Here is a 21,760-nt window from a genome sequence, read left to right on the forward strand (position 1 = left end):
TTTCCACTATGTGGTGATGTTGCAAGAACCCACGAAGACCAATATAAATTTTGAATTGAATATGTTAGCTTTTAAAGGCAAAAAATGAGGCACTCAATTTTGGTTTTGTAGGTTGCTTTTTGGTGTTTTGCATGTCACAACTCACATATTTCCACTAATGTTGTATGTCTAATGCTGTTGTCAGACTATGTATGCCTTGCTGTTTTGCTGTAGCCTGAAACAGTAAAATTCTGGCCCACTGGAAGGTCAGTGTGAATTTTGACAATGATTTTAGTGGAGCCAGGACTTCGCCTTCAGTGGTGATGGCTTCTGTTTTTTCCAGAAGCGATATGTGAAGTGCCACAGCATAAATCTGTGTTTGTGGTTCTGTTTGCTTTTAAATATTTCTGCTGCATTGCATCTGCAATATGGTGGTATTTTGTTGTTGGTTGGTTGGGGTTGTTTTGGGCGGTTCTTGGTTTTGTGGGTTTGTTTTGTTTTGTTTAAAGCTGGCTATGAAATTAGTTTTTTATTTTAATAAATATTATAGCAATATTGAAGTGTTTCACTTGTGCTTGAAGGGGAGGAGTGTACGCTCAGTACAGTTTTGCTCATTTAAAAGTTTTGACACCTTAGCTTTACAATGGTATGAAAGATTCTTCTTTCTAAACCTGTACAGGCCAGCATAAGCTGACAGAGGTGCTAGAGGAGGGGAGCAAAGATAGGTGCTGCCTATACCTCCCTTTAACATCTGGCGCAATTTTTTGTCTTATTTTGTCTGTTCGTCCTATTGTCACTGTGGCTCTTGCGATCTGATAATGAAGACAAAATTGCGCATATATAGATTGGACACCAATAAGTCTGTGACTTATTAGATGTCTTTGTATCCTAAATTTGACACATTTCTCCACTTCATGTGGTGATACTTCAGAAAACTTTTTGCTTTTATGTGGGTTTTTTTTTTAACTGAAATTTGGACAAGTACACTAGCAACAAACAAAAATAGCGATGATGCTTTGGAAAGGATTATACTTAAATTTGTGATTCTCCACATTTTCTTGATTTTATTTTTTTTAAATATATTAGCATAATACACGTCTCTCTAATAATCATCTTGGCACAAGATAAGACCGAGCATGATAGCCTCAAACAGCATAAGGTTTGTGATGAATGGGGACAAGCTCACCAAATTCAAGTGTGCTTTTGGGACTAGGAAAGGAGGACAGTTGGAAGGGGAAAATACCTGGGTTTGTGGTAGAGAAGTTGCCTGTAGATGACTGTTGCTCTTAGTTCAGGTCAAGGGCAGTTTGAATTGCTACCCTGGAGCAGCGTTCTGGTTATTGGTCATGCTAAACAGTTGGGTTTCAGAATAATAATAATAATAGGAGAGGTGTAGCAAAGAACCTCTGTATTGCCACAGTGGGAGACGTACTGCTAATTCAAGCAATTGCTGGTGGCATTTGTAAGCATGTAAAGCTTTTAAACAATTGCACACGTTAGCTGAAAGCACCTAATGAATTCTGACCTCCAGTAGGTTCAGTAGGGCAAAATGCAAGCATGGCTTACTAAGGAAGCAAGAATTAGTCTGAAGCTCGGACTTTCCACATTTACACGAGACTTGCAGTAGTGAGTATGCATGGTTTGAATAACTTCTGGTTTTTGTTTTCCAAATCTCACAGGAGGCCCAGAGCCTGCAATGCCTGATGTAAGTACTATTTACAACCTAATAATTAATTGTATAATCCTGGTCTTTTCAAGAAGCCCGCTGCTTTCTGTTGCTTTTTATACTGCTTTAAAATTGTGATCAAATCTGGGAGTGCTGATTAATATTTTCTAACGTGGAATGGTTGCTTTCTGTCCCTTTAAAGAAAAGGCTAATTTAGGTCCTTGTCACTATAAAGCTGTAGTGTTTGTAATAGCTTTTATTTCTTATTAAAAAAAGAAAAAAAAAAGTTTTAAAATGCAGAGTGTTGGATACATGGAATAAGATAATATTATTTCATTTTTGTGCTATATTAGCTCCCAGTCCCATCCATTAGTGCTCCTAGTCGTCGGGTTTGGGATCAAGAGGAAGAAAGAAAACGACAGGAAAAATGGCAAAAGGAGCAGGACCGTTTATTGCAGGTATCTTCAGAATCATAGGCTGGGAATCCCTTGAGTGCAGCAACTGTTAGGGAAGAAAAGTAACATGTGACTCCTGCCACTCTTCCTACTGATGGCCTAAGAGGACTTTCAGATACGTTTGCTGGGCTGTGCAGTTACACACAATACCGATTGTTCAGCAAAAAGAGGAAAATGCATTAGTGAGCTTCATGAAATCAAGCCCAGACTGAGTATTCAGTACGGCCAGAAGTGCTCAGTCATCACAAGGCTGGTATGCTCTTACTGGCAACAGAATTTAAAGGATAAACAAAGACCTAAGGGGCAGCAGTCTTCACTTTTCAATGAGTTTTATTCAACCCCCCCCCCCGCCCCCCCAAGAAAATTGGCTCTAGAATGAGTTTTACTTTCAATTGGTGATACTGCCTTATATTCAGAGATGAAGAGCAGGCAGCCAGTGCCATGGTTAGATGCCTGCTAGCATCCTGTCGTTTAGCAGTCGGTGAATTAGGTGGAATCAACCTGGTTCCCAGGACCTCTGTGAGTCAGGAAGCTGAATCTACCAACACAAAACCACCTTGATAACCAGTTGGTAGAGGTGGAGGGAAGTGTTGCAGAGGGAAGGGGGAATGTTTGTCATCTCAGGGTAGCACAAAAATCAAGCGGACATCTCTGCACACCTCAGCTCAATGAAGCATAAGCCCATTCAACTGCATTCAAGATGACACATCTCTGCAAATTAAATTCAAGTTAGTTATCTACAGTCTGGGCCAGAAGGGGCATCAGTGAACATCATTTACTCTGCACAAGCCCTTTTAATGACTTTGGTGCCTTCAACTGTGGTGTTAAAGTACAGCTTAGCAACTCTGTTGCTTTTTGGATGTTTTATCTTTTGTCATTCCTTTTAGCTTGCAAACTCTGCAAGGCAAGAGCTGTGCCTTCCTAAACATATTTGTGGTCTCTGTTATGGTTTGGATGCTCCATTTGATGCCTGAAGAGGTGGCTTTAAAGAATGTAAACCTTGGCTCCCCTTTCCTGAGAGCAATCTCAGCCCTCTGCCATCATTTTTCTTTTCTTTGCTTCTCCTTTTTCGGTCCTGAAGTAGTAAATTTGGCCCGAGTAATAATGTTCTTTCTCTTCCTTACAATCCCAGTAATGAATTTTCAAATAACAGAGAAAGGAAGCAAAATCTTTTCTTCACTTATTTCCAACATCTTAGAAGGAATACTTTTGACATCATTAAATATTTTACTTTTCCCAAGACTTAAGTGGTGACTGACAAAACCACCAAAACATTTATCGTGTACCTTGAATAATGCCTTAAGACATTACATTGATTTCATACCAAATCCAGTCATAGGACCAATTTGGAGGTCCAGAAACTGTTTTTTGTTTAGGTAAGCTTCCAAAAGCCCAGGAGTTCTTGCTCAAACAAAATTACTGCCTCATATTTCACTAAGTGATCACTTTCTATTTACCGTATTAATGTGCCCAAATCCAAGTTAAATATAATTGCTCCATCTTTCAAGAAAATACCTTAGATAGCTGATTCTTGTTCAAATGAGAACTAAACTGTATGGGGAATATAACAGATGTGAAGCCAGTTGTTATGAGACTAAGCGTGTAATAAGCCTGGATTCTCCAAAATCAATTGCAGAACTCCTTTGGGTTGTATTTGAGCCAGGATTTCATTCACTTGTGGCAACCTAATGTCCTAGTGTAGCTCAAGCATGTGTTTACCATGCTGGTCTTAAAAAAACACATTAAATACCAGCAGTACCTTTTAAACCAAATAAAAAAAACACCATGTTTCTTATTTGCATGTTTAACTTCAATCTAACCTACAGGAGAAATATAAACGGGAACAAGAAAAACTAAGGGAAGAATGGCTACGAGCTAAGCAAGAAGCAGAAAAAGAGAGCTCCAAGTATTTTGATGAGGTAGGCTATGAATATGGCTTCACTTTTGACTGTTTAGTTTCTTAATGGCTTTTTTCCTTAATAGTAGATGCATGCAAGCAGGCAAATAACTTTTTCTTTTTGCTATGTCCTTTATCTTCTCATTTTTGAAAATTAATCATTTTCTATAACTTGGTAGAAAGAAGTTGCAAAAATGGTAAGGAAAGATTAAATGGGATGTTTTGAGACCTGTTGAATTTGACTTTTTTTCCTTATGGATTGGTTAGGTAACTAACACCAGAAATATATTGGCAAAAACTTACAGCATGTTTTAATTATTGTGACCAGAATGAAATGGTCACCTTTGCTGTATATTTACCTCCTGATGCTACTTGTTGGAATTCTGCTTCAATACTTCATCATGAGGCATGTTCGGAAGTGTCTGGCTTGTACTGGCAACCAGTTCATCCCATCTCTGATAAACTTACCTATCAAATCAACTTCACATTTGCGATCGTATGTTTGAAAATATCGAATGCATGTAGTTTCTGTAGATGCTGACTTTTGTGGCTGTTACTTAGGGGAAGATGAACAGGTTTTATCCTGGGTGTGGGAGGCGTCTGAGATATCGGTTGTCTATTGCTATGGGAGCGCTGCTTCAGGCATCCTAGCTAGAACAGTTGTGTTTATACAGTCATAAATAAGTAGACTGTAATTTAAGGCTTAGGACTTGAATAAGAAAGCTCTTTGAGCTGTCAGAGGACTTTGCTGTACAAGAACATAAACCATTTCATATTTTTTTTGTCATTAGAATTTTGGATGCACCAGTACTTAATACACAAACAGTATTTGTTCTCTGCAATTAAAACATATTTGACCGCTGAAAAACCTTTTTTCATGTCTGACAGAAGAGAGTGGTAGGTCTGAGGCTTGACTTCCAGATGGTAGGAGAATGGAGGAGGATGGGGGTTTTCTCCACAAGATGATTCACATGACATTCATCGGTCTGATGTACATGTGCAGCGTATATTTTAGTGTATACGCTCTTAGGTAGGTCTCAGGTTTCGAAGTCAAAACAGTCGGGAGAAATGCTGGGTATCATGGAAGAGTTTGTTTTCCATGGATATTTAAGTGGGGATGGGATGGCTTGAAATGTAAGTGATACTTCAGAGAGCGGAATGTTTCACATAGTTGTGGCCGCGCTGCCCACGGCGCTCGCTAAGGCTGCCATGTGGAATGAAGCTTTTGCGTTAGGAGAATGTGCTCGCAGGCGCTCAAAAAAATGAAACCAAAGTACACCCTGGGTCTTGCATTGAAAGTGTTCGGGATGCTTTTTATACAGTCCGCCCGCAAAAAATAAAAGAACTTTTCTGCGTAAGCAACCTGTTTAAAAAAAAAAACAGCTCCCTCACCTTGAAAACATGATTTTATATATATATTTTTTTTTTTTTTATTTTCTTTGCTATAGGAACAGACTGTTCTAACCTTAAACATAACATCTGTCCCTGCACGGACTCCATCTGTGTCCAGCTGGAGGGCAAGCCCTGAAGCGGGTACACCTGAGGAGCCAGAAGGAGATGGAGGAAGCGAGCGGGCAGCGCGCTTGCTGGACGAGGAGGAAGAACGGAGGCAGCTTCAGGAGGAACGGAGGATCCAGGAAGAAGCAGCCTTGCGTTTTGAGCAAGAAAGGGAACTCCAAGAACTGGAGCTTGAGAGGCAACGTAAAGAGAGGGAACAGCAATATGCTGAGGAGCAGAGGCGGCAGGCGGAGATGGAGGAGCAGAGGCGGCAGGCGGAGAGGCAGAGGGAGGTGTCAGTGGAGACGCCTCAATACCAAAGGTATGCACTTGTGGTGGGAAGTACTTTCTCCTCCTTCTGCGTTAAAAATTCAGTTATGTTTCTAAAGGGAGTGCGTATGTCCTGAATATATAAGTGTATTCATGTAAGACTCATATTGTAGATTAATCAGTCAGTGCAAGATACCACAGGATAGCTTCTCTTTCTAAAGGTAGAAGAATCAGGCATAAGACAAAGTCTTTCCCCACGAATCAAGTGCTCTATTAACCCACTTCAACTCATTTTTTAAATAGGAAGTGTAAATACAGTAATTACAGACAAATCAAAGATGACCTGAAGCACTTAGTGTGAAGATTTTATAAGAACCCTGCACAAGCTTTTAAGTTGAGAGCCAGTGACTCAACGTACAGTGCTTTCAGAACAAATACCAATTTAACTCTTTTCCAGCAAACGCGTGACTGATTTTCCAGACTCCTCTCTCATTTTAGTTCAACAGTGCAACAATAAAGTTTAATTGCACTGCTGGGTTAATTTGTCGATGAAGGGTGTCATGGTATATGAGCGAACAGATACTGGCTTAGATATCATAGCCTGCCAGAAGTATGCGTTGTGGATATATTTATTCTAGAGGATGGAAAAAAGTTTCTTCCATGGCTTGCTTCAGCAGCTTGTTTTCTTAAAAAAAACACCAACCAAACAACCTCCCCCACTCTCAACTATTAGTTTACAAGTGCATGTTCTTGCCCAAAAGTTTTCAGACTACTATTAGAGACATCTGTCTGAAACAGATTAAACCAGTAACTTTTCCTTGTTTCGTGTGCCTTTGGCTTACTGCCTTGTGTATGACTAGCTCCTCTGTTTCTCTTGAGGATTTCCCCCTTTTCTTATACAAGTAATACGAGATGACTGAAGATAACACACGGTATCAGGTTAAGTCCTAGGAGAAGAAAATATGATTATAAGGTTGCATGTATTTGCAGAGGAGATTGTGAGACCTGGAATTACTTCAGCTCATTGGGAATGCCTGCCGCTTGTGATCCCTGCTGAGCAAAGCAGAGGCACAGTTGTTACAATGGTTAAACAGGTTCTTCTTGGCAGCCGAGCCAGGGTATCTCTGCAGTTTTAGCTTGCCCCAATTGCAAGATAATAGGACTTTGTGCGGTAACTTATTAAGCTGCTGCAATATCTGCATATCTAAAACCTTGATATGTGCCTTAGTCTCAGGGGATTTCATCTCTTCTGAGGTTGCTGCCAAAGGATGTGTTTTGCTAGACAAGGGTGGCTTTGCTTAATAGTGAGGGAGCAAGTTCAGTGAAACTGGGATTTAAAATATCTAGTGTTAAATGTTTGCTTTACGGTGGTATCCAAAGATATGACTTGACATCTGAAACGTTATATAAACATCTGTGAAGGCTTGATACTTGCTACAAAGAGCGCTGAGGTGGGGGACAGGCAGCTGGAAGAGCTTTGTCTGTGGAAGTCAGTGCTTCTCTATGGGTTACCAACTGCACCTTCACAATTTGCTAGAATATACATGTAACTTTTAGAGAACTGATACGTTTGGACAAAGCTTACCTCCTGGCTTTGAAACGGATGAGATAATCACCGTCATATGCTGATACTTGTCATTTTCGCAGCATCTTAAAAAGTCTTTGGGATTTTTTTCTCATGTATTTTCATGTTTCTAACTAACACATATGAACTGTCTCATTTTTCTATATGTATACTTTACTGTTCGCTCAATTTCTAGAAAATGGGGTTGGTTTTGCATTTAATACATATTTTATCTGTTTTTGCTTCTAGACATTATGAGCGCTACGAAGTATCTAAAACAATAGAGGATCGAGCTGGCCATCCTCTCATTGACAGGTAATAAGAAATTGAATCGATAGGTAGGTTGAAACATCTTCAGCAATTAGTATTAACCATTTTGGTATGCTCAGGCTTAGATTCCTTGTCACTTACAAAATTGTAATTTCAGTCAGTTTTTATCACAGCCTTCTTTTGTTAGTTGTGTTTCTGACTAAAATTAAGCCTCCTTAGAACTTCAACTCTTTGGGATTTTTTTCCTTTTTTTCCCTCAAGGATCTCTTTTGAATATTTTTAGTAGGAAATATTTATGTCTATGTATGTCTTTTTCTGTATATGAATGTAATGTATCTTTTTTTTTTTTTTTTTTTTTTTTTGTAGGCAATATGAGCATTACGAAGTTTCTAAAACCACTGAGGAGCAACCTGGCCAGTCATTTGCTGACAGGTATGCATGGTACCGTATCTCAGCATAGATTGTAACAGCACCGTTTCTGCCTCAGAAAGCTTTGAAACTTTCAATAAACTTTAGTCATGGCAGCTAAGCGTATACACTATATTGCTGCTGTGTTTTGCAGGTTTTATGGCATGTTTTCGTCTTGAGAAAAGAAGCAGCCAAACTTTGGGCAAATTGTTACGCTATGCTGTAAACAACAGTTAGTCAGTCGGTAGGATTTTACTGGGAGAAGCAGAACTATAAGGAAGTAAATATGTGGGTGGTACTAGACTTATCTGGCTGGAAAACAATTTCAGATAGTATTGTGATTGTGTCATAATGTGCTATACAAACTAAGGTGCAGTCAGCCCAATCAGCATTGTGCAACTTAGGAGAGAGTAAGCAGGGAGGGAAGTGAGAGGCAGCAGCAGTGTATTTGTCAGGAAGATAGTAGATGTGCCGCTTGTTAAGTTGTGCTCTCTTACCTTGGCTATTTTCCATTTTGTTTTGCTCGGTGGTTTTTTGGGGAGTTTTATTGTTGTTTGGTTTTGCTTTGTTTTTATTTCAATAGAATATATTAGCCTCTGCAGATTTGGGGTTTTTGAATAGACAGCTTTTTCTTCTCCCTTTTAATAACTGGGCTATGGTTAAAAAATGCTGAAGTAACCTAAATCCAGAAAGTTTGTATCAAGCCTTTGTCTTAGATGGCATCCCAGAGTAGTTCTAAAAGATCGCCTCTGCTGTGTATTTAATCAGTTCTTATAGTTGGCGTGAGCATACATTTTTTTATATTAAGAGAAACCCTAATACTTACAGGGTACAACTAATGGATCTGTTACTAATGGAAGATCTAAATCTAACTTCAGAAGGTGCCTGCACTAAATAATTACATCTTGCCTATATGTGTGAGGAGGATACTCAGGTGCTAAAAGCATCCCAGGCAAGGCTGACCTGCTCTTTGGAGCTCCTGTTTACTAAAAGCAACTGTGAAATTGTTGCATCTCCTCAAATAGATAATAAAGTAGGTCTGCACCGTAGAACAGACAGACAGAACTTGGGGAGCAAGAAACGTGATGCAGTTTATGCACCAATTTATTTACAGACAAAGGACAAGATTCGCTCAAAATGCTGTTATGCAGCCAATGCTGTACGTGTCGACACATTAATGTATCAGCTTTGAGCTGTGACCCAGCAAAGGATTTCTGTTCTTTTCCAAAGTATTTTAAACTAAGAAACTGTGTTACTTTGAGCCTAATAATACAGCATAGAGGGGTTGCTGAAGCTGCTGCTCTTTACTGTCAGAAAAGCAGCTTTTTGCCATTTGTCTACCTGTGTATTGAATGACATTTCTTGGCTAAAACTCATTAAAAAATTATGCTGCCGGGTATAATCAGTGAATAATAACTTTCTCGAGAACAATCTGCATTTTGAGGAGGTGTTTTGCTTATGGTCTAGTAATGGGGATGAAGTATGACTTAAGTTTCTCATGAAGTTAAATCATTTATAAACCTGCTTTGAAAGTTATCGCTTTTTTGACTGTCTTACTGTAGTCTTCACAAAGCTTTGGCAGGGAAGAACTTTAGTTTTTACAAGGTTTTGTTGAAGCAAATACAAGGATCATTTCCTTGCACCTGAAGCACTGGGAACTTTCAATACAAAATTTCAACTTTTCAACAGCGATTACCTATTGACTTCTAAATATTGACATCTTCCCCCCCCCCCCCCTTAATATCCTGTTGGTCTTTGGGTATTTTTGTTTCATGTTTTAAGTACAGCATTAAGTCATTGATGGGAGGGATGCTGAAAAGTGTATCTGTGGTCTGCAAAGATAAGATCTTTGCCCATGATGAGATCTCCTGGTTGAAATAGAGGAATTAATGTTTTTTATATCCTTAGGAATAAGTCCAAGTCGACTTCAGAACTGAATGAATTCAACACAATCAGAAATGGTAAGTAGTGTTTAACTTCCATTATTTTTAAATTATTTTTTTTTTAAAAAGGTGTATCAGACGTAGTCATCCTAAGAAAATTAATTGTCAGAGTGCTTTTTGATAGCTGCACTGTAATTCAAATTCATACCACGACACACTTTAACGAAGCTTTAACAACAAGAGGAGATTCTTACAGTAATATATAAGCCTAGGACAAATATGATTAACTGCTCTCAAAGTGCCATAGCTGTGACTACAAATGGATCTCAGGTGCTTAAATTTTAGATGACTGATATTTATATGAGATTAAACCAATCGTGTAGGTATATCATCGAAGATGTGCGTGCTCTTGATATATTGACTCAGTTAAAAAAGTCACACATACCAAGATGCTAATGTATTTATTACATCTGTTTGTTCTTTTTAACTTCAGTTATTGTAGGAATAACACAGCTAGAAGTCAGCTTTTGATACTGTCACAGTGGCTTGTCTCCTGGGACTCTGTTTTGTTGCTGCCTTTCTCGAATTGTCCTTCAGTGACGTTACTGCATTTTTAGAGGAATATGTGTCAAACAAACAAACAAAGCAGTTTTAGAAATATGTTACAGGGGGAAATGCCTAGAAGCTATTCCTGTGTCTAAAACATGATTAAAAAAAGTAAGCAGAAGTAATCACAGAAAAGTAAATGGTGTATTAGAGAAAATACCCCATATTGACAACACTGCTTTCACACATTAAAGCTTGGCCATTGAAACTAATGAGCAAGTAAACTTCTGCAGTATTTTATAATGGTAATCTATAGCAATAAAACCAAGACCAAATTTGTAGTTACAGCAGTATTGAAAGGGATTGAACTTTCAATTGAGTGACTTATTGCAGAGTAATTTTCTTAATTAATCTCACTGTAAAAAATAGTTACTGAATCTAGGAAATAAAGACAAAATTGTTGCTTTCTAACATGTCAGCACTTACCGGAGAAAGATGCCTTCTTTGTTTCCCCTTCCAAAATTTCAAAGGCTGTAAGACCATACCGTCCCCCTCCCCCCGCCTTTTATTCATATAAAGCAAGATAAAGCAATGTGTTTAGTGCCTTGAATAAGGAAAGAATTCTTGAAAACAGGGACAACTTACAGAAAAAGAGAATATGAACTCCTAAAGGGAAAGAAGGTACCCCACCTTTCAGTTATATATTCCATACATGCTTCAGTTTGTATTGGAGGAAGAGTCCAAATTGTGTCACTAAAAGAGATCGTGCCCTAAAATAAACATATGTGTGTATATATGTGTACACACAAATATATATATATGCATAAGTGAAGGAAAACACCTACTTGTATTAAAGTTAAACATCATCTAAAAGGCTGCATTGATGGAAACACGAATGAAAAAAATGTAGTAATAATCATGTATTGCCCAGTTTGATACTGGTCACCCTGCTGCAAAAAGGAACTGGAGAAACTTGTGAGCGTGGCGATGAACCACTGCTTTTGGAATTATAGTCAGAGTACTGGATGTGTGAGAACTGCTTTTGTGCCTTAAAGGTGCCTAGCTGAAGTTTGCACATGTCGTCCAAACAGGTACTCAGAGCAAGTATTCGGAGAGGTCCTGGAACGTGGGTGACTCGCAGAAGAAGGCTCAAAAGGAGCACAGCCTGTCTGCGGCAGAGTTGGAGAGACAGCAAATCCTTCAGGAAATGAGGAAGAAAACATCTCTACACACGGACAGCAGCTGGATTAGGCAGCGCAGTTCCAGTATACATAAGGAGCCTATTAGTCGGTACAGCAATAGTATGAGGAGGTAGGAATCGCGTTAAAAATTAACTTTGTCTCTTGTCAAATATTTTTGTTTCGTTATTCTAAACTTCAGCTCATATTACAGAGCACAGAAACAATTTGAGTCTGTGAAATGTTGTGAGGTAAACTGAATAGCAGCGGACAGAAGAAAGTAGCAGTATTACAGCTGGGATTAAATGCTTTTTTGCAAATAAAGAATGTGGATGTGACCTCTAAATAACTCAACTGCTTATTTCTTGGTTGGTATACCAGCAGTGGAAATCAGTAAGCGCGCCTTGTCATTGACAGATGCGCTTAAGAATGTCAGCGTGACGATTTATTGTGGAAATCAATTATTATGGCAATGGAATATACCTTTTATTACATAGAAATACGTCAGAAAGTCTGGAGCTTGTTTCTTGCGTTAAGTAATGCATGAGTGTTGGATTTGTCACTTAGGAAACAGCTGAGTTATCAGCAGGAGATTGTTTGGCTATCGGGCCAACACCTTGTACCTAGACGATGCTATCCAGTCTGGGTGGATTGCTATTTCGATCTGGTATCCCTTGGAGAAAACAAAAACAAACCTAGTATCCGAGGTCCATTGCTGTACAGCGGATTTTGATACGGTTCACCCTGATAAGGCTGGAGCAAAGAGTGTTTTGCCTTTATGCTGTAGTGGTTAAGTGCCACCTCTCTTCTGCCTCGCCTGCTTTTTTCCCATGAGACTAGGACTGGACACAAAGGATGATTTGTGGCTCAAACATTTAAAATGTTTATGGGAAGAACGTTGATCAGGGTGATCAAGCAAACATATTCATGCTAGAAAATCTTAAAAATGCTAGGATAATGGTTTCCTTTTTAAAAAAAAAAATAAAATACAGTAGCGCTTCTGCTCCAGCTGTACTGATATTTACATTTGTATGCGTACCTTTTATTGCAGAGGGGAGTCTTTGGACAACCTTGATTCTTCAAGAACAACCTCATGGAGGCACCACGCATGGCTGAACCAGTCTGCCTCCTCTACATCTCTGTCCTCTAGTCAAGATTTCAGTCGCCCGGTGTCCACTTCAAACCGAGCCTACATGTGCACTCCTTCCTCCAGCAAAGCACCTCCCACAGCCACCTCTGCGAGAGCCCCCTCCGTGTCCCAGGCAGCCCCCCGGGCTCAGTCTCCCCTCTCGGCTTCCCAGCCGGGGTCCCAGACACGCAGCAGGTGAGCGGGTGCCCTTCTGCTGGGAAGGTATAAATGTCGGGCCGCACTAAAGAGCAGACTTTGTACGTATGGCGGTCTATAGCAGTGTTCTAGTCCGTAACATTGATTAACAAGCCTGAAAACCACCTGGAGTTTTCTGGCTGGTCGGGATGGTGGAAATATGGGCTGGGGGAAATATGGGCTGGTATTACCTCCCTGCTCCAGTCATTCAGAAAATTCCCCATGTTTGTCATCACTGCTTTGACATCGGTTAAAAAAACAGAGGAACTGGAGTAATAAAGCTCCAGTCTCCAAGCTGTGTGTTGGTTACCAAAATGATTAGTAAAAGCCTACTCCAGATGACATTTCTGACATTTATTTTCTTAGGTTAGTTTTAACAAAAGATTCCTGAAACCCGTGCTTTATGGCCCTCTTCTTGGTCTCTCCTCCCCCCTTCCTGGCATGTGGTCAATGTCATCTCAAGGAGCACTCAGGAATGCTCATAACCTGTGACCCTGGAGATTTAGAGTAGGATGTTGGTTTTAATCGAGGAGGAGAAAGCAAGAATTGCAACATATTTTGAAACAAAAATGGAATTCAGTTGCGGTAGGGTAGATGACTCTGCTGGTTTATGTACTTGAAACATTTTAAAAAATAGCTTGGGATAAGACTATCCCCACACAATTACATGTATTATAATGTATTATATATAACAACAGTGTGAACACTGCTTCACTAGCTCTTACACTCTCAGGCACTTTGTGATAAATTGACCTTTTTTTTTTTTTTTTTTTTTAAAGCTAGGCTCCTACGTTCCTTATACTGTAAGAAAATTACCTTCTTAACCATGTTTGCTTATCTTGTTCTCACTTCCATTGGCTAGCATCTTGGTAGATCTATGGAGACTGACTGTATGGCTTACATTCAAAGAGTTAACATAATATTATATGCCCAGGACTAGCCTTCTGTTATCTAACAAGGTGCAGATGGCGGGACTTGGCAGGGGTGCTTGCTAAAACTTAGCCTTTGGGATAATTCCCTGCAAATAAGAAATAAGGCGGGAGCATAAAACCTGTGGTCTTACTCTCCAAACCTAATGTGATATATTTATTTGAAGAAGGTATATTATACAACGAAACATCTCCCAAGGATGTGACAGCATTTCTTCATTTGTTCCTATGTAACTTTGATCTAAATTATAACACTTCAGCTTTCCCTAGCTTTCAGATCTACTGTAAATAATATTAATTTTCAATTTATTTTCCCCAAGCAGCCCAATAGTCCACTTTTTACCAGTACATTTTTATTTTTAATCGCAAAAAGTCTTTGGTAACTTTTCTTTGTCTTTTAAACCTTTTCAAGCTGGTTTTAAGGATTGCCATTCTTTATTTAGGTCAGTCAGTGGGAAGAAAATCTGTTCATACTGTAATAACGTTCTGGGCAAAGGAGCAGCCATGATCATTGAGTCTCTTGGTCTTTGTTATCATTTACATTGCTTTAAGGTGAGAGCTGGGAGTCACATCGTGAAGGAACAGGAACTAATCAGGAGCACGCATGGCTACTCAGTGTTATGCTCACTGGGGCTCTACTAATCACCTGCTTTGCCTTCTACTCTTGACAGCGTGGTGCATGCATATTTCCATGAGGCAGTCCTATCTGCAGGCATTTATCACTCAGCTCTAGGACTATTTCATAAATGACAGAGCTGACAAGTGGGACTCTGACAAGTAAAACAGACGGCGTTGACTGTGAGATCAAAAGTTTTTCCTTCTTCAAATAGACAGACAGCAAAAAAAAAATCAGAAGGTGCTGAACCAGAGAAATCAGGTCCTTAAAAAAGAAATCTCAGCCTGGACCCTGGCAATTAAATCATTTAAGATGAGCCATCACTTCTAAGCTAATCTTAGCTGTCATTGTTCACACGGTGTTTTCCAGGCAAAGGGACGTTGTCAGTGTTCAGCCTGGCAGGATAAAACCCAGCCCCAAACCCGAAGTTGTGTTTAGTGCAAACCAACCCTGGTCAGAAGCTTAAGTATATTAGTGTTAATCAGCCCTGGTCAGAAGCTAGGTAGGTATATTAGCTCAATCTCAGCACCAAGATACAGTTTTACATGATTTCCAGACAGCTTGGAGTATATATAGACCTGAAAGAATAAATGCTTGCCTAGAAAAGATATAAAAACACTCCTAGTTCCCCTGTCCCAGGACCACATGAGGAATCAGACTGATGTGGAGGTGTCGTTGGACCCTGCTTCTTCCTTGGCTTTAAGAAAAAGGCTTCTGTGTTTGGTTCAGAACAGAACCCTCTGTGCCCAGCTGAAAAGTGTCAGCTAGAGTATTACCAGGGATTGACTCAAAGCTCTTCCTGGTCCTGCCTGCCTGAGCAGGAGGGACTGAAGTAATCCATGGAGGCTGGTCATCATTCCCTTTCTGCAGAACGTGTATTCCGTGTGAGAGAGTCCACCTGGAGGTCCTAACCTGCATAAGAAAATAGCAAATTTGTGTTTTTCAAATTCCTGAAGATCAACGAGCTGTTGAACAGACTGGTATCCAAAAGATTCATTACTCCTTTAAACAGGCAAGCTATCTCTCCTTCTGTAGACAAAGTACTTTGCTTTGTAAATTCAGTAAGGAGCATGTTATGCTTTGGTTTATAGTCCTTCCGGAAGTGCTTGGTATTCACAGCAAAGGTGTGTTCAGCCACCATGGTTAAATAGTTTAATGTTAGCATGAAAACTTTCAAGCCCTTTATTCATGTGTTTGTTCAAGAAAAAAAATGAAATTGGCCCCTTCCCAAGTAAGAACTTGTTTCTACGATGCAAACCCAGGAAATTGGGGGTGCCTGAGTATTTGCTGTTTTGAATGCCAAAGGGCTGAGGGTGCCAGCAGCATATAGTGCCACATGGAAATCTGCAGGTAGCACACCCAGGTGTTCTGTGCCAAAATTGCTGTTGCCGTCTAGAGAACAAATTTTTTTTTTTTTTTCATGCCAAGCCAGTTCTGATTTTCGGAGAAACTGAAGTTCAAATTAGATGTAATGAACTAATCTCTAAAACCTGTCTGCTCTCTGTTTGCTTAGTTGGTGTATCTCTGCTATTCGTTGTCCAGTCGCCGCCTTAAAATACTTTCTAAGGGTTGGTCACATTTTGATCTACTAGTTGTTATACATTTGCTTCTAGTGATTGTGGGTTTATGGTTCAAGCTTTGTTGAGCTTAAATCCAAGCTGCTTTTGAACAGCATTTTTGTTTCTTAATATTTTGTAAGGAGTTGCTAATTATTCATCTGTCATACAGTGTGTTGCCTGCGGATGCGACCTTGGGGGATCCCGCTCTGGAGCTGAAGTTAGGATCCGAAACAACAAACTCTTCTGCAACGACTGCTATATCAGATTTAAAAGTAAGGCAATGCAACTGCGGTGTGCATGGCGGTAGTTCTTCTTTGTGCTGTAAAACCTCAAGTGTTTGCACAGCTGAGCCACTCGATAGCTTTCACGTTTAGCTTTATGTTAGTATCTTAGAGAAGAGGTTCGGCAAGGTCTGATTGCCAGTTTCTCTCTTTTGGAGGGTAGTCATTCCTAACTCTTAACTTGCCAGTAGCCAATTCTGCCACCTTGTTGTTAAGCAGCTTCAAGCAGACAACGTGGTATAGTCATCCTGCTTTCTTCATAGATCTGGGAAAGTGGTGTCAAGGAGTTGTCACTTGCTGAACAGGCTTGTCTTGATAACAGGGAAGTCTTTTTGAAAAATTGTCTGTGTTTTTTTTTTGTTTTTTTTTTAAAGTAATCTGAATATGTATTAAATTCCATCCTAACACATACCTGGAAAGCTATTAGTTTATCCTGTGCAGGTGGCACAAATGCTGGTTTCTTTTTGCGATGCTATTATTATTTGAATTATAGGTCTGTGATTGGTTATTCATTTAGGTACAAGTTCAGGAGGAATTGATTTACTTACAGATCTTAATTAAAAGGTGCAGTATAATTTTTTTCCTTTATTATGGTTTGCAGAATTCTGATTTACTGGAGCATGATGTTGAGGCTTTGAATAATGGTGTTGAGTTGTTTTTTTTCTGCTGTCATAGATGATGGTAGACAACCTCCTAATTTTGACAAGTCTCGGGAGTTTTATATGGCTCTATTTTTATGTAGCAAATATGAAATTCTCCGGAATGATAAAATTCAGCTAAGGGAAAGCATTTCTGAATTACTTCCTGGGAAAGATGTCCGCGTTTCTTCATGAGCCTGGCACATTTTTCTCATGGTGGACCAGAAGGCAGTGAAGGGAACAGGATATTCATGCTACAACACTTGAGCGTGACTTGGGCATCTGCCGGCTGAGATGCCTAGCTCAGAAAAAGAGAAGCTCTGCATCTGATGCCGTTGCTGTTTTCAGGCTCTTTTTGGCTTCCAGGAAGAGGAAAAGCTGCCTGCACCACACAGAAATGGTTGTGTGGTGCCCAAGCTAAAACCAGAAAACCCCACACCTCTCCTTGATGCTAACAGTGGATTCACAGAGACTAATGTTAGCTGTAAGGATGCCGCTGTGATCAAAGGAAGGAGAAGGAGAATCACCCTCTTCCATCTGAAGGTGATCTGGAGCACTGGGTCATATCTCTCACAGTTAATGTTCGGAGAATTTATCTCCTGCTTGATGATGAGACTATGCCAAAGTGACCAGGTTCCTACTTGAAGCCCCGAAATGTGTGGGAGATTCAATCTGGAGCCCGCTCATGTTATTTTTGCTTTATCTTTTTTTTTTTTTTTTAAAGCGGGCAAAATCACTGGATGAGTTGTATAAGTTTGGTACTGAAAAAAAAAATAATTTTTTTTTTTTTTGGTTATTTCCTGGCAAGACAGCATTCAGGAATTTGGTGATGGAAGTAAGCAAGAATTTTATCGTGGATAAATTGCTATTTAGTCTCTCTTTGACTTTACAGCCCATAAAGTCATGGCAGTGCCTTTCAGAAGCAGAGCTGATCTGTGAGAAACGGTTCTATTCCCTTCCCTTCAGACTGCATCTTCTTGGGCCAGTGGGCACCTCAAAACATAATTGTGTGAGGTGCGAGCAAATCAGGAATTGTGAGAACTTGTAGGTACAGAATAAAGCATTGAAATTAGTGATTAGTAATTCAAATTAGCTACTTCAATAATACAAAAGCCAGCTATGCGATTACTGCAATGAAGATCTACTGACCGCGCAGCACTGGTCTGTAATGCAGATTACTTTGTTTGCAGTTGGCATTTGACATCGGCCTGGCTAATTATTCGTTAGTTTGGAACGTGAGCGTAATGGCTGAAAGGTTTGATAAACTGTAGGATTATTAATATTCACTGTGTAACTTTATGGTGTGATATTTTTGCACATTTTTATGTTAATTTTGTGGTTTAAACTTGGAACATTGTAGCGAAACACCAGTGAATTGGCAGATGCCCACAAATATATGCAGAGAGAGGATACGGAAGGTCTTTTTTAGTATTGTTACAGTTATTTAGCAAATTTTAATTTCATTATTGAAGGGTGAATTTAGAGAAACTCACCATGTGTCTATGCTAATACTAAAAATAATTGTTAAAAACTTGGTAAGGTGCATGTGCTGTGGAATATTACTTGGCCTGAAATACTTGCAGTGCTATAATTGGATTAAACTCAAATTTGTATTGTTCATTAAATTTGGACTGCTGGATTCAGAATGTATACCATAGTTTGTGTTACCATTTTTAATAGGTATTGGAAATACCATTGTATGGCTATTTTTAACTTGGAAATTTTGATTTTTGTCACTAAGATTCTTCAGTAGCTAGACTTCAATTCTGATTTCTTCTATCTTTCTCCAACAGCTGGACAGCCAACCTCCATGTGAAGCAAATGAAGATATGAAACCACTGTTGCAGATAAAAGAAGAGGTGATTGCTGCTGATGTAGATCTATAAATATATATATTGTGTGTGTGTGTGTGTTTTTTCTAAGAGTAACTCTTGCTTGTCTAGTCTTCATAGCAATGCATTGTATTCTTCATATCACTATTTTTATTTATAAGAAAGTAATTGCAGTAAAGGAAATATCTGGGGAAAATGCTTTCACTTTTTCATCTTCAAGTACTGAGAGCACAAGGGAGAATAAGTATATTTTTCAGTAATAACTTCAAAATATTTTTGAGGCTTATAATCAACTAGTTGACTTTCCAATGGTATATGAAGAGGGTATTTTGTTTCTAAGCTCTTGAAATGAGCATTAGAGAAATAGCTAATATAAATATATATTTGCAATTGCTGTCTTTATTTTTGACATATACTGAAAGTGAATTCTCTAGGTTAATATGAAGCTGCATTTAAATGCACACAAATGTGTTTGCTTTCCATATGCTGGTTTCTAAAATTATCTGCTTTTTTGAAACTTAAATACAAAGAATAATCTGTTTGCTCAGTGGTGTTGGCATAATATTCTGTGGAATCCATTTAAGGGGAAGAGTTCTCTTTTCCCATTTGAAAAATGTAACTATCACTTTTTCCTCCACAAACTGAGTGGAGAATGGTTGTTGAATTACAGTATATTTGTAAATAAAATTTCTGATGTTGCATTTATTAGAAGGGTTTTTTTTTTTCTCTCTGCCCAGCTAAGTGTGTCTAAGATAATTTGCTGAAATACAAAATTGTTTGAATTTCATCTTGGGAAAATATTTTTTATGAAAGGATTAAGAGGTCCACCTAAATATGTGCAAGAACAATAGTTCTTGCTTTTCTCTTTTCCTTTACAATAGACGTCAAATTTTGTATATAGTTCTTCCATCAAGCTCCTCATGCTCTTTCCCTTCAGCATTTAATACAAGTGTGGTGAGACTGATTCTTTGTCCTCTGTGCTCATCCCTGAAGCACAACAATTGGAAGAGCTGAAAGTTCCCCGAAACTTCTCTGCTGAGCCTAGAAAAGAGGTGCTGATGAATATACTTTGGGTTAGGTTCTGCTCCTTCTGAAAATGCGTCTGGAATGTGCACTGTGTGTTTTTCAGCAGTGGCTCACAAATTGCTTTGGTCAGTGGCTTCCCCAAACCCTTTCATGCCCAGTTATGTACCCTTCTGTATGCGTGTCCTTGGAAGCAGCAAAGAAAACATGGGATGTGGATCAGAGGAGTTTGGGGAAGCATTTTGTGGATGTAACAAAGGAAGAGGACAGCTGGGAGGCGTAGGAGGGTGGTGGGGCTCTGAGTTTGAGCTTGTACATGGCACCATGAGGAGCCGCAGTGAGGGTGCCAAAACAGCTCAGGGTGCTCCTTCCTCTCAGGGGATCTCAAGGACAGACAGGAGAGCTAGCTGCTTGGGGAGGGCTGTGGGCAGCAAGGGAAGATCGTGCTGCTTCAGTGTAGTGGGAGAACTTCATCTGCGTGGGCCTCCTGTAACTTCTGCTCGTTACTCTGCCTGTCTCCTATTTTGCTTCCATTTATTGCTCTTTCCCCTGAACAGAAGGGTTCTGCCTCGTGCCAAGGAACTCCCTGCTAATAAATGCTGAATTACAAAGTGCCAAACATAATTTTCAAATATTGCTTTTTTAAAAAAAAAAAAAACAACAAAAAAAAAACAAACTAAAATGCCCAAAGTTGACAAGCTCCTTGTTCAACCACCTTTGTGACTTGGCCTTGGCTTTCGGTACTCAATTACAGTGTCTTCTATGAAGTGGACTGGTAAAGATATTTAATTTGGTTTCCGCTGTTGTGGTAAGTAATGGTGTGGCAGACCGCAGGTGAGAACTCTGGGTTATGAAGACCCTAGTCCTCAAATGCAGACTATGGAGGGATATTCACACTCGCATGGCCCTCTGGGAGCCTGGGGTCCTCTCTGCTGCTTGTGGAAGAAGGCTGCTTCCCTAAGAGCTGTTCGGAATAAAAACCCAAATTAGCTGCTGTGCAGATCTGGCTCTCAGTTAAGGCACGTACCTAACAGATGGTCCAGATGCCCTCTACACTGTCTAGTTTTCAGCCTTCTTTTATGGTAGGCAGCACTAGACTATGAACGACTGCCCTCCCTTAGTAAATTCAGGATCCCCACAATCCCCATCACCAGCCCTGGAAGACACTGGGAGAAATTTTTTTGTCACAGGTAGAAGTTTCTCAACCCTTAAAGCGTCAATGAATTTACCCCTAGCCCATCCATGATTTTGACTTTCCCGGCGCTGTGTTATACAGCAAAGCGGTGGGAAAAGTCAGGGATGGCCACGCCACCTTTTGCATCTTAAGACCAGCCATCTTGCCCTGTCCCTGGGAATCATTTGGGCATGGAAATCACCTGGGGGGTGAAGAATGGAGGGGGAGAAGATTGCTCTGCAACCTGCGGTCTATGATGCCGCTAGAGCTGCCTGACTGGTGTCCCGCAGCCTGGAGTGACGCGCTCTGAGCCAAGCTGGTTTTTACTAAATGGTGTCAAGTATTTCCATGAGGGCTCCAATTTCATTTTCCCACAAAATGTCTGCAAAAAGAAGAGGGTTATTTCATTAGCTTTTCCAAATGTGAGCAAACAGCGAGTGGGACTTTGGATTAGTGGCGCTTGAAGAGCTGAAGTTGAAACTCTTGCAGAGCTGAAGCTGAGTTTCTCACCCTTGTTGAAAGGCCTGGTTTAACGACGCTCCTTCAAACCTGCGTTTGCTGATTTGAGTTGGCAAATGTGAGCAATGAAAAATCCTTCCTCCTCTCCTTTCCCTGGAGGGGAGCAGGCAGAGAAACCCACATTATCCATGTTGCTGTATCGATGCATTTTCATCCTCACTAAAGTATTTGGAACGTTTTGGGCTCTGAAGTGCAGCAAAACCGTTTGTCTGCTCGTAACACAAGATGGCAGTGTGTAAGTGCAACTCGCAC

The 21,760-nt window shown here is 39.9% G+C and overlaps 1 protein-coding gene across 13 annotated transcripts in view; it reads left to right on the forward strand.

The window, feature by feature from the left end:
* The window catches only part of LMO7 (LIM domain 7), a 139,354-nt gene extending 119,857 nt beyond the window's left edge, over positions 1-19,497 (forward strand). For 12 of the 13 annotated variants that reach the window (XM_063335704.1, XM_063335694.1, XM_063335712.1 and 9 more), the window contains 12 exons: positions 1,659-1,684; positions 1,999-2,103; positions 3,927-4,019; positions 5,446-5,816; positions 7,578-7,643; positions 7,965-8,030; positions 9,915-9,967; positions 11,527-11,746; positions 12,665-12,937; positions 14,310-14,418; positions 16,211-16,313; positions 18,754-19,497. In XM_063335704.1, the coding sequence (XP_063191774.1) occupies positions 1,659-1,684; positions 1,999-2,103; positions 3,927-4,019; positions 5,446-5,816; positions 7,578-7,643; positions 7,965-8,030; positions 9,915-9,967; positions 11,527-11,746; positions 12,665-12,937; positions 14,310-14,418; positions 16,211-16,313; positions 18,754-18,776 (1,508 nt within the window). In that variant the 3' untranslated portion in view covers positions 18,777-19,497. The remainder of the gene's footprint in view (positions 1-1,658; positions 1,685-1,998; positions 2,104-3,926; positions 4,020-5,445; positions 5,817-7,577; positions 7,644-7,964; positions 8,031-9,914; positions 9,968-11,526; positions 11,747-12,664; positions 12,938-14,309; positions 14,419-16,210; positions 16,314-18,753) is intronic. The other variant, XM_063335795.1, reaches the window with a different exon arrangement.
* Positions 19,498-21,760: the final 2,263 nt, after the last annotated feature.

This window comes from Chroicocephalus ridibundus, chromosome 1, assembly GCF_963924245.1.
Source record: "Chroicocephalus ridibundus chromosome 1, bChrRid1.1, whole genome shotgun sequence".
NCBI classification, from domain to species: Eukaryota; Metazoa; Chordata; class Aves; order Charadriiformes; family Laridae; genus Chroicocephalus; species Chroicocephalus ridibundus.